General features: G+C 36.4%; 1 protein-coding gene across 1 annotated transcript in view; it reads left to right on the top strand.

The window, feature by feature from the left end:
* LOC114468383 (protein tweety homolog 2-like) overlaps nucleotides 1–13352 on the top strand; it is a 44235-nt gene that overhangs the window by 23427 nt on the left and 7456 nt on the right. Inside the window, exons 5-10 of the mRNA XM_028455244.1 lie at nucleotides 69–164; nucleotides 2426–2498; nucleotides 7402–7471; nucleotides 7569–7624; nucleotides 10441–10533; nucleotides 10620–10712. Coding sequence (XP_028311045.1) covers nucleotides 69–164; nucleotides 2426–2498; nucleotides 7402–7471; nucleotides 7569–7624; nucleotides 10441–10533; nucleotides 10620–10712 — 481 coding nt within the window. The remainder of the gene's footprint in view (nucleotides 1–68; nucleotides 165–2425; nucleotides 2499–7401; nucleotides 7472–7568; nucleotides 7625–10440; nucleotides 10534–10619; nucleotides 10713–13352) is intronic.

Genomic DNA, 13352 nt, shown 5'->3' with positions numbered 1-13352 from the left:
AGCATTTTAGCATGGTGGGGGGCTAAAATACAGTATGTGCTTTAGCGTTTCCTTTTACTGTCCCATAGATGGCTTGCTTATCTGCTGCTGCTGATCCTGGATCTGGTCATATGTTTGGCAATGGGTCTAGGGATGGCCAAGCATTCGCACTGTCTGCTTATCACGTATGTACCCTTTATCTATATCCTGTATGTGCAAATATCCAGCATAGTTGTATTATTAGTGAGGATGTACAGTATAGCAGCCTCACTATTGTTTTCCACATGCTTTATTAATGTTCGGTTTTTGTCTGAAAACTCCTAAACCCGCAAATTTAGTCTGATTTTAGCGTCCACAGTACTTCAGGGTACAGAATAAGGACACACCTGCTATATCATGGAGTTTTGGTAAGTTTAACGGTTATTGATTAATTGGCAAAATTAAATAGACATTTTCCCATTCAAACGTCATTCATTATAATATAGTTTAGTGTAATAATACTGACTCCGAGGGGTAATTTTGACTCCAAGGGGTTATACTGACTTTGAGGGATTCAGCTTATGCGTTTATTTATTTATTATTATTTATTTTTTATTCATTTATTTATTTAATTATTCTTTTCCATCCTTTTTTGTCTTTTCTTTATGCTGCATTTTTTTTTTAACTAGATTTATGTTTGAGAAAGTGAACGTATAGAATACAGTTTTTTAAAATTGTGTGTTGTGTTGTGTTGTAATTTGAAAACGAATAGAACATTTAAAATATATATATTTTCAGTCAATACATTTTTTTTTCTTTATCAATTACGCAACATTTTATGCAACCCCATCTAAATTCCACGCGACCCCACATGGGGTCATGACCCCAAGGTTGAAAAACACTGCTGTAAGGGGTTATATTGACTCCAAGGGGTAATTCTAACTCAGAGGGGTTATACTAAGGGTTATACTGACTCCAAGGGGTAATTCTAACTCAGAGGGGTTATACTAAGGGTTATACTGACTCCAAGGGGTAATTCTAACTCAGAGGGGTTATACTAAGGGTTATACTGACTCCAAGGGGTAATTCTAACTCAGAGGGGTTATACTAAGGGTTATACTGACTCCAAGGGGTAATTCTAACTCAGAGGGGTTATACTAAGGGTTATACTGACTCCAAGGGGTAATTCTAACTCAGAGGGGTTATACTAAGGGTTATATTGACTCCAAGGGGTAATTCTAACTCAGAGGGGTTATACTAAGGGTTATACTGACTCCGAGAGGTTCAATTTATGCATTCTAACTTGTATTTTCTTTGGTAAAGGCATTCTACAACGTGTATCACTTCTACAAACAGATTTTTTTATTTTTTTTGTCAAGCAATGACTCTTTGTTTTTAATGTTTTCAGACTGTGGGCAGACAGGCAGCCACAGTGGCACCATATGGGTTATAGAGTTACATCCTCAAATAGCCCTGACTAAGTCATTGTCTTTCTTTTCCCTTTTTTTCAGTCACTTGCTTTGTATTAGCTCAGACATCCATCATTGACCCTGTAGAATTGTACTCTCTTTCCCATAAAAATAAAAGCTCTAATTTTGAATACAGTTTTGAATTCAGTTGAAGTGTATTGGATTTGAGTAAATTGTGGTGTAATTGAAAACAGCTCTGATGTGCGAGTGTGACAAGCAAAACTGCAATTCCGATTTGCCATTCCATTCGGCCAATTTAGACCAAGCAATGCTTTCTCATGCCTCACTGATGGGTCGCACTAATGCCTATTGATCACCTGATGAGAGCGAGCCTCCTCCTTTAACTAATTATTAAGTGCTCTCAGGCTACTTTCTTCTTGCTTTCGAGAGGGTCCGAAGAGTGAGTTGAGAAGCCTTTCCCCATTCACTCGTTTGATCTCTTCTCATCCGCGGCGCTTTTCAAGCTTTAGTCTGGGGTCACTCAGAGATTTCTGGCGTTGGAGTGTTGTTTGATGGTGTCTCCTGGCCCTTCAAGACCCCTTTGAACCTGTCTCTCCCATCAGACAGAGGTCGGATAAAACAGAAGGCTGACAAAGAGCGGGATCGACACTGACAGCTTGCAAGCGATTGACAGAAATTGCTGTCAATTACCGTAAATGGACAGAGAACCACATAAAACTTTTAGTTTTATAGTTGGGTTTTTAAAGTTATGGTTGCACCAGGCCACTTTTGACAATGCGGTACATTTAAACAATAACAATTTGAATTTAGGTTGATTTTGAATCATGAAGAAGTTACAGAGTAATCCCAAGAATAAAGATTGTGTTTTAAAGTTCAAAGACAATTCCCAAGCATTTCCTGAAAGGAAAGAGAACTGTGATGCACAAAGGAGAGAGAGGCAGAAAGTCATTAGTACAAAGGCAAACTAATTCATCTGATTCTCCACATGTCTCTGTGTCTTTGTCTTCCCATCCCCTTTTTTCCCGTTTCTCCGCCAGGATCATGGGTTTTGTTGTACTCTCTTTGATCCTGAGCTGGGCGTCGCTAGGAGCTGGCACCGCTGCAGCTGTGGTGAGAAAACACTCGGATTCTTCAACAAACCCATCACATTTGTTTCATTTTTTTTATTTTTTTATTTTTTTTTCAACGTGCACAAATGCGCTCGTCCATTTTGTATTCAGGTCAGGGTCGGGGTCAATTACATTTTTCAGTTACAATTACGTTTCCAACTATCCATGTTCGATTACTATTTAATTACAATTACAGACTACCATTTTTTTTCCAATTACACCTAAATTACAATTATTTTTTATCATCAGAAAATCAATTACAATTACGTTGTCAATTACTAATACTTTACAATTAATCACAATTACTGAGCCTGAAATAAATGACCGAATGAAAGTTAACCTGCCTCTTGTGTTATCTTCCTGTTAGCATCTCTAATGATAACAGGTCCAAAATCAGCTGTAAAATACAGTAAAAAAAATTATCTATCATCTATTTTCTTTCCTATCTATTACTAATCTATGAAAATATAGGTTTTAATATTTTTGGTGTGGTCATCTGAGCCTTTTTTGTGTCAGTGTACCACTTTATTTAAATCTTTTTTTTTTAATGGTGAAATGTGGAAAAGCTTGATATGAAACATAATTGAATAATTGTTCACTGTAGAACTGTAACATGGTTCCGCATTTTTGCGTTAAATTATAATGAAAGTTTTTATAGAATTTTTAAGTCCATTATCTGAACTCAATTACTATTTTAAATTACGATTATGACAGCTTTACAATTATAATTGACCCCAGCCCTGATTCAGGTTTGTCTCTAGTTGGTTTATTAGCATGACAATCAGCTCTTCTCTTTAAGGTCAACCTTGCGTTAAAAATAAAAAGTCCCCAAAAAAGTGTTATCGCTGCAGCGTTCTGTCCAAACGCTAAACAAAAACACCTTTTCCAGCTCTAATGGCTTGCTGTGCTTACTTTAGAATCTCGTCCGTCACTGTTAACGTTTTAATTTCTTTTCCAGTCCTCTTTATTTCCCACAGATTGTTCTCTCCTCCTCGCTGTGCACCATGTGTGCAGTGCAGCTGGGTTTTAATGTCTGGGGGTACCTAAAAGACAAGAAAAACCAGAAAACAAGCTGATATCTCCCAGCTTTTCCACTGCCATCCCTCATGTCAACTCTGTCCTCCTCTTGATCACCCTGCCTCCTGTGGAGAAACCTCACATCTTTTGATCATCCCAGAGGATTTAACATCTGGACAGATGTTGCCAGGGATGCGAGGACTAAAGAAGATGAATGGCTGATAGCAGGAATAGCTGATATCAGCCTGAAATTAACTGCATTGCTATGAATCACAGCCATCTGCTGCAGTTCTTAGTGGAAGTCTGTGCAGCTGTAAAAAGCAAATGACCAATACACTGGACAGCTGACCTTTGACCTCACAGACTCACATTTAACTGCTGAGATGAGCTGATTTGAGCATTTCCCCCACACACACAAATTGGCTGAAATTAATGAAGTCTAAACCAGATTAAACATTAATTTTAAGTTTTTTTTTTAATGCTAATGGGTGATGAGATCAAGGAGGCCATAGAAATCAGGAAGCGTGCGAAGAGAAGGCCATGAATAGAGACAAAGGCGGGCTTTACGCTCCCACACGCCTGGGACACCCAATTACAGAAAAAGTAGTCGGCGGGGGTCATGGCGCGCACGGCTGGGCGGTCGGATCCGTTGGGCCCGCCGCGACATGTCGGTTGGTGTGGGCGTGGCGGACACAGTGGATCTGACAGCTCTGCTGGGCATGCCACAGTCAGTGAGACGCTTCTGAGGAAGGCGAGAGGCATCGCCAAAACTGTAAAGCAAAAAAAGATAAAGAGCAACATCTACTCTTAAATTTAATGTCTAAAAAAAGAACCAAAAAACGTCTTATCGTACTAAGAAGACCGGATGAACGTTTTTGACCTACTGTTAAATCTGATAGGAATATGGCTATATCACAACAACAACTACAAAAAAAACAATGTACTACCACTAAATAGCTTATTATGTGTGGACAAAATAAAGAGAGACACAGTTCATGATCATAAATGTATTTTCAGCAGCAGCCAGTGGTATCACCGATTTGGGGGAAAAAACACAAAATGACGCATTAGGAGTAGAATGCTGACGCACGATCTGAGGCCGACATTGGCGAGACGTATGCGTGCTGTCTGGGAAGTCATGCAATTTCTGATCAAAGCCACTTTTTATGGTTCGGGTTGTGGTTTCTACCTATTATATTGTTACGTGGGTAACAATATAATAGGTAGAAACTACAATGGTACAGTTTCAGAGTTCATAAATGTAGCTATACTTTTTAGACATCATTTGTTTTGAGTGTTCTTTAATCATTTTGTGTTTTTTTTTTAGACGTTTTGTGTGTTTTTTGTTTTTTTGTGTGGTTTTAGAATCCTTTTGTATGTTTTTGAGATGTATTGTGTTTTTGTTTTGGTTTTTTTTTGGTCATTTTCTGAGGTTTTATAGTCGTTTTTTGTCACTTTGTTTTTGTTTTATTTATTTTATTTTATTTTTAGAATTTCCATGTATGTTTCTTGAAACGTTTTGCGTTTTTTGTTGTTTTGTGTGCTTTTAGTATCGTTTGGTGTGTTTTAATTTGAATTGAAATCAGTGTTGTTATTTTATTTTAAAAAATAATTGTACACTTTGACAAACCTTTTATTTTATACAGATGCCTTTGTAAGTTAAGTACAAATTGTGCACGATTTTGTCTCTTCCTTTTTAAGTTTATATATGAGATGTTTACTGTATGCAAGGGAACCGTGGCAAGATTTATTACCAAAAATAAACATGGGGGATGAAAGCAACTGGTAACTACTTCGAGTACTATTTCATTGAGCTACTTTTTACTTGTAATTGAGTACTTTTCAACCTTAAAAACCCATAACTCTGACAAATAAAAATATATTTGCTTTCCTAAAAAACTGATATATTGTCATTTTACTGTATCACACAGTGTGGTGCAGGTTTAAAAGTAGGAAGGTCCTTCTCATCATGTAAATTTATTTAAAACACCACATTGTGTGCAGGGGTGTCTCATGTGAGACAGTATGTTTAGCAGGCGACCAAACTTATACCTGCACATCATTAAAAATAAAACTCCTCTATGTGCTAAAACAGCATCCTTTGAAAAATAAGGTAGATGATGATGTGTCCTAGAAAATACTTACAAGATGATGCATATTTAATGAGTCCAGGCACAAACAAAATGTCCCTGCTAGTATAATGAGATGGAGATGAAGGGTATAACAGTATAAACCTTGCCAAACATGCTGCTGTACATTTTTCTGCTGTGGACTCGGTGTTACTTGATTGCAACTTTGTTATAACGTGCATGTTGATAACCTGAATATCATGTGGGAAGAGGATAGAGCTGAATAAATAGTGGGGAACTGTTTGTTGCTTGTTAACGCTAGTCCAATTTATTACTTTAGCAGAATTGGTGAAATATATATCATTATATTATTTTACAGATTTTGAAATGGTGACCTGCTGAAGATAAACGTGATGATTATTTTTTTTTCATGAGCCCTTTACCCTTTTTCATTTTAACCAGGAGCTCATTATTTTGGCCAGCTGTATATTATACATAATTTACAATGAAAATTGATACGGGTCCTATTTTTGGTATTTATTTTTTTGCTGTTCTGTGTACTGTGCTTTGTAACAGCTAAGTGCACAACTAGTGTAATAGCGTGACCTCTAAGTGTTTATTCATGCACATTAGCGACTCTCCATGAAGAAATTAAATAGCATGATGGACATGTTTAGAAAGCTGAGTTTTCTTTCACGGTCAGCAATGCATGACGTCCTACATCACGACACATTAATGCTTAAAATCTGTTTCTACAAAGTGGACATTTAGTTCTTTATGAACATGTAGCTATGTACAGTGTGTATGCAATTATAGTGTAGAGATAATATCATTATTCAGTTAACATGACTAGAATAGAATAATACATGTTAAAGTTGCACATGCTAAAATAAACAGCAACTTTTTGCAACATTTAGCAAAAAAACCACACTTAAAAAAACATGTGATTTTTTTCTTTTTTCTTTTTTTTTACGATACTTTTGGCCAGATATACAGCAATATTTGTGAAATGTGTGATGTTTTTTTTTTCCTCGTGAAAATATGTCAATGTTGAATCAAAATGTTAAGTATTTAATCTAAATCTAAATGTTAAATATTGAATCTATATATTAAATTTAAATGCCAGATGTTAAATCTAAATGTAAATGTTACATTTAAATGTTAAATGTAAATCTTAAATGTTAAATCTAAATCTTAAATCTAAATCTTAAATGTTGAATCTAAATATTAATTCTCAATCTAAATGCTAGATGTGAAAGGTAAATCTAAATGTTAAATTTAAATGTTAAATCTAAATCTTAAATGTTAAATCTAAATCTTAAATGTTAAATCTAAATCTAAATGTTAAATCTTTAACGTTTAACATTGATTCTAAATGTTAAATATCAAATTTAATCTAAATGTTGACTATAAGATCTAAATAATAATTCCAAATCTAAATGCTAGATGTGAAATCAAAATGTTAAATCTAAATATTAAATCAAAATGTAAATGTTTCATCTAAATGTTAAATCTAAAAAGTTGCTGTTGTTTTTAGCATGAGCAACTTTACAATCGGTGCCCCATAAGACAGTCTCTGCCATTAATCCATTTTGCTTTGAAATACAGTATATAATTCATTAAAAAAAACTTATTTGTGCACTAAATGATAAGATAATTTTTTTTTATATAAATAAAACTTTTCTTCCTGGTGTGCATTGTTGAGAGGTACACGTAGCCCTGCACTCAAACTACTTGGATCGATCCTAATTGTGCAGGAAAAACATTGCATTGTCTTGTCTTGCAGCCAATTGATCCTGTGCCGTTTTGTCCTTGCAGGGCACCAGTGACTTCTGCGTTTCTCCAAACAAGTTTATTGTTAACCAAACAAAAGATTTCCTCAGTGCAGGTAATACGTCTCTCCAAACACAATTTCTGAGACAGCCTCTCTTTGTCACTGAATGTTGCAACTCAGTGCTAATCATCCAATTTTTATCACTTTCCAGATGTTGCACACTATTATTTGTTCTGCAGTCCTAATCTACCAAACCCCTTCCAGCAGGTACTGACACATACTTGGCCATCTTTTTTTTTTTTTTTTTTGGCTGTCTGTTGTGCTGTAGTTACTCACCGCACTAAAAATAAACAATCTTCTGCAGATATTTTGTAAATGTGCATGTGGGTTTATAAAAAGTAATATCTAGTCTCGTTCAAGCTTATCATCCAATTTAATTGAATTCCTCGGGGTGGTAAACATTTAACAGGAAACACTTCTGTAATATATGCGTCTCCCAAAATGTTTCCATATTATTCTGTGTATGCTTTAGGAGCTCCTACTAGACACATCAGAGTTATGTATTTAATTTTCTGAGACAACCACTCTACATAGAGCACTCAAGCTGTAAAGATGCAAATGCTTATCACTCCTGGTGTATAGAACATTTCAATGCTTTATTCAGGCTCTTCACTGGAGTCAAGGGGACTAATTGAAATGCAAATAAATCATCTCTGGAAATTATTCCAGTGAAAGGTAAACTCATGAGGTCAGAATGAAACTGAATATGAAAGATTGATGTTTGTAAATTATAGTTTGTTTTTTTTTTTTTTTTTTTTAAACGCAACTATAGATAAACACATCCTGTAGACACTGTGTTTAAGTTATTTTTCTAGATCATGCAAACTCCTCTAAATGCTTTGGCTTTCCAATCACTTTTCCCCCTGCAACTGCATGACAATGTTTATGTCGATGTTGTGATTTAATATTTAATCCGTGAACAGTAATTATAACCCCCCCCCCCCCCTCCTCCCTTCTATGGTCTCAATACACACATTTGGATTAGGAAGATGCTGCTACAGTAAGTAGGTAAAGATGATCTACGCAGATGGCCTAGATATGGCTGTTTTGTTGGTGTTTTAAATTGGTGGCAGAATTAGGAAAAGGGACAGTTTTGGGTGATAATCCATGACTATCTGTCTGTCATCTGCTGTTAAGCACCATTATAAAGCCTTTACTTAACACCAGAGCATTTGTTGACATGCACCAAACAATGCTATTATTAATAATCTCTGCAGTGACTGCATGTATACGTGTGATCTATTGGGTGGTCATCAGGGTTAGTGTCAATTATACTTGTAATTGCATCATTGGTAATTGATTACAATTATATACAATTATTAGGGTTGGGCACCGTTTGGATGTTAACGATTCTGATTCCGTTTCTCAATTTCGATTCCTGTTCTGAACGATTCTCGATTCCGATTCTTTGAGTTGTGCAGGTCAACAGGTCACAGATTTCATTTTAGAAGCCTTTACACAGGCCATTTTTATTAATTCACTTAATTTAATTTGGTTGCTGTACTGTAACTAAGGTATTCAATTACAAAGGTCCCCAACTTTAACTGTAAAACTGTAACTTGTTGAAATAACACTACAAACAAGTTGGCAGCAGTGTAAAAAACAAAGAGCTACAGCCCAGGTAGATGTGAAACTAAATAAAACAAACTCAAATCCTGGAGCAGTCGTGTGACAAATCAATCAACAGTTCTTGTTGAGAAAGATAAGTTAATTTGGGTCGTTCTGCGCTTGCGCGACTTGCAGCGATGACGCATTGGTGACGACATGCTGTAGTCCAAGATGGCGGCGGCCCGGACTCCAGCCGAGACTATTTAATAAGAGCCTTAAAAGACATGGATATAATGAAAAGAGTGGATGGACAGAAGCATTAACGTGCAGACTTTCACAAAGACTTATTAAACACACACGGACCTCGGTAAACGGAACAGGCTTCACCGGACCGCAGGCACTAGGACCCAGAGGCAGAGTAAATGCGACCCCGTACTGCATGTACAGGCTGTGATATCACCAGTTTATCATTTTACCAGGTGTTTCCGGAGTTTTACTGGGCTTTTTACCAGTGATTAGTTTCTATCTCCCTTTCGCTCTGTGGTCCAAACTGCAACCGTAGCCAGTAGTCGCTACAGTCGCAATCTGAACGCATCTTATACAAACCCCGCGTAAACAAACAGAACAAGCCATGGAAACAAACTAGTGCAGTTATTTAGGAATCGAAAAAACAAATCAAAATGCAAACATCTTCGTAACGGTTCCAGAACCGGACGTTAGGAACCGGTTCCTATTTGGAACCGGTTCTCGGTGCCCAACCCTAGCAATTATAATTGTAAACGTAACTGAAAAAACATTGTGTTTCTGTTGTAATCGAAATTGAATTGTTATTGAGTTCAGATCATTTACTTTGTAATTGTAATTTAAATGGACATTCTATAAAAACCTGTGAAACCATGTTTCAGTTCTATGTCTTACACATGCGTAGTTAACAATTATTAAAATATGTTTCATATCAACTTTTCCCACTACCTGTTAGTTCTGTTGAGGATCATTTTACCATTAAAATAAATAAATAAATCTAGGGACAGACACAGAAAAATAGTCTCAGACACCCACACCAAAAATATGAATACCAATATTTTCAATGATTTGGAACCCTAACAAGGAAACCAAGAAATACAAATCTGATTATATGATAGATATTTTTTTTAATGTATTTTACAGCTGATTTAGGACATGAATCAAAACTGACCCGTTATCATAAGAGGTGCTAACATAAAGCTAACACAAGAGGATGTGAAGTTTTATGGGTTTATTTATTAAAGGCTCAGTAATTGTGATTAATTGTAATTGCATTTTAGAAATTGAGAATGTAATTGTAAGTGACTTTCAGGAGGAAAATAATAATTGTAATTGGAAAAAAAATGTTGGTCACCGTAATCGTAATTTAGTTGTAATCGAACATGAATTAATTGGAGACATAATTGTAATTGAAAAATGTAATTGACCCCTTGGTGCTCATGTTTTCCCAGTCTGTGACGATCTGCCAGCGTTCCCTGACCACGATGCAAATCCAGATCCAGGGTTTGCTGCAGTTCTCCTTGCTCGTCTTTCCCACCGCTGAGGTAAATGGCTCACTGACAAAACTGTGACTCCACTTTGTTGGAAGGTGTGTATCATTCTCTCATCTTTGTTATACTTTGTTATACAGAGGGACCTTTTGGGGATCCAGCGACTGTTAAACTCCACTGAGTTCAGTATACATCAGTTAACAGCCTTGCTGGATTGCCGCGGGCTGCATAAGGTGAGGCGAGCCTCTCGACAGGCCACTTTCTAATACACGAACCACTTTTACTCATTTACTGCTTTGTTTCGTGTAGTTATCACATATGGACACATTTCCAAACCCTATTCTCGTTCTTTCTTATAGCTATTTGTCCAATTTATTGCTGTAGTTTCTCTGGCATAATAAAAGTCCTTTAGGTTTTCAGCTGAGTTCGACTCAGTCTATTACTTTTTAACAACATAAAGCGGTTTCTATACAAGAAATATACCACTCACATAGTCACTTTTTCCAAAATAAAATGTGGCATTCAGAGATGAAGGGCCTTCCATTTTCCAAGCCGCTTGCTCCTTTTCAGGGTCGCTGGAGGTCTGCTGCTGGTGCTTATCTCCAACTGTCCTCAGGGGCTAGGTTTTTGGATTGATTAAATAGAATATATTAGGGGCGTGACGATACACTCAGCTCAGAAGAGACGAGACACGATAGTGGGTTCACGAGAACGAGACGAGATTTTAGGAAAACTACAACGACAATATATGACTGGACCAACAGACTCTTATTTAACCGAGTTGCAATATTATGTGCAAAAGTTCTACTGTGTCAATACAGAGTGCAAACAGAGCCTGACCATGTACTGTATGTCATTAACTACACAGCCATGTTCTTTTAACTGTTAATAAACTTCTTCTTCTTCCACAAATTAAAACTATGGCTGCGTCTAAATAGTTCCTCCTATTTCCTTTCCTATCCACTTTTCCATAACCCCGTGGATGACGTCACGGGGTTAAGGAAAGGTGTTAGGAGAGGAGTTAGGAAAAGGTGATCATTGTTTTGACGATCAGACGCACTTCCACTAGGTGACGTAATAATCCTAAGGCCGCGCCTCCTTTCATAAGAAAATTTAACGCTCTTTTATCATGGCCACCACTTAAACACTTCCTGGGGTTAAAGAACAGTAGATAGGAAAGGAGATAGGAGGGACTATTCGGACGCAGCCCGGAATTAAAATGTACTCCTCCTCCTCTTCTTTTCCTTCTCCTGCTTTAGGTTCTGGCAGGCTAGACGTAGCAAAGGCGCATTACTGCCCCCACAGGTCACAAATAGAAGTTTCGATAGCTCAAAAAAAAAAAAATAAAATAAATAAATCTTGCGAGACAGATTTTTAATGCGACGGTAAATCTTTTCGACTTTAATCTTGCGAGATTTCGTGGCACAAAATCTTGTCACACCCTAGAATACATAATTTCCGGTCTTCATTTTTACGGTGGCCATAAAAACACAAACACAAAATGAAGAACCCCACAAAGCGAATGCTCACAACACAAAACATATAAAATACAAACAAATGCTACAATACAACACAACACAACACAAAATGAAAAACCGCATACAAACGCCACAATACAATGCAAAAGCAGAACGGAAGTAAAAAATCCATGAAGAAGAGTGACGATAACGTAGGTGCATATAAAAACAATTCAGAGTTTGTTTTTGTGTGCGCATTCTTTTTGTGTTGCGTTGTGGCGTTCGTCATCTTGTGTTGTGTTGTGAGCTTTTAGGGCCACTGTACATTTCCCCTTTTTCTAAAACATGCAGAAATAGAAACACACCCAGGTGTGTCCATTTATTCACTGATTTCAGTGATTCAAACTAAAAACATACAATACTTTATATGCCATATGTTATTGTATGTTTTTTAGTTCTTCAAACCTTTTCTGGACCAACACACACACACACACACACACACACACACACACACACACACACACACACACACACACACACACACACACACACACACACACACACACACCATATGTTGACATGGTAAATCAGATCAAACCATTGTATCAGAATTGTATCGTGTGTATTCCATTATGTTGTTTTTGTATCAGAACCAGCATTACCTTCTCTACCAGTCAGTCAATATGAAAACCAAAGTTTTAATGGATAAAGAATTATAACAAGGTAACCAAGAGATGAAAAACTAATTAGATGATAGATAATATTATTTTAGTGTATTTTACAGCTGATGAAGAAATGGGTCAAAACTGACCCGTTATCATAAGAGATGCTAACAGAAAGCTAACACGAGAGGAAGGTTACATTTTATGAACTTATTTATAAATAAAGGCTCCGTAATTGGGATTAATTGTAATTCAACTTAAGTAATTGAGAATGTAATTGTAATTGACTTACATGAGGAGAATGATAATTGTAAATTGAATTGTAATAGGAAAAAAAATGTCAGTCACTGTAATCGTAATTGAGTTATAATTGAACATGGGTAATTAAACACGTAATTGTAATGGAAGAATGTAATTGGCACCAGTACTCCTTTTTATTACTTTTAATGGATTCTAACCAGAGTAGCTTGGGAACATGTTATGAGTGAATGAGTTTAAATCTTATATAACCCATGCAGTCATTCCGCTATAAGGTGCGTACGTCTTCACACTAAAGCACATCAACCTTGAGGACAAAATACGTGCTTACTTGCTTTATACACTTTATATCTCACCCACTGGCACTTTAATGAAATTAAAGTTGCTGGAGAGAATAAAGGCATATAGTGTAGTGTAGGCCTCATAGATCAATAAAACGAAGATTATTTGCACACAAAAGAAAATGTCAAAGGTTGAAATTACGGCTCAATAGTTT

Source organism: Gouania willdenowi, chromosome 8 (genome assembly GCF_900634775.1).
Source record: "Gouania willdenowi chromosome 8, fGouWil2.1, whole genome shotgun sequence".
NCBI classification, from domain to species: domain Eukaryota; kingdom Metazoa; phylum Chordata; class Actinopteri; order Blenniiformes; family Gobiesocidae; genus Gouania; species Gouania willdenowi.
This window is presented reverse-complemented; position numbering and strand designations above follow the sequence as displayed.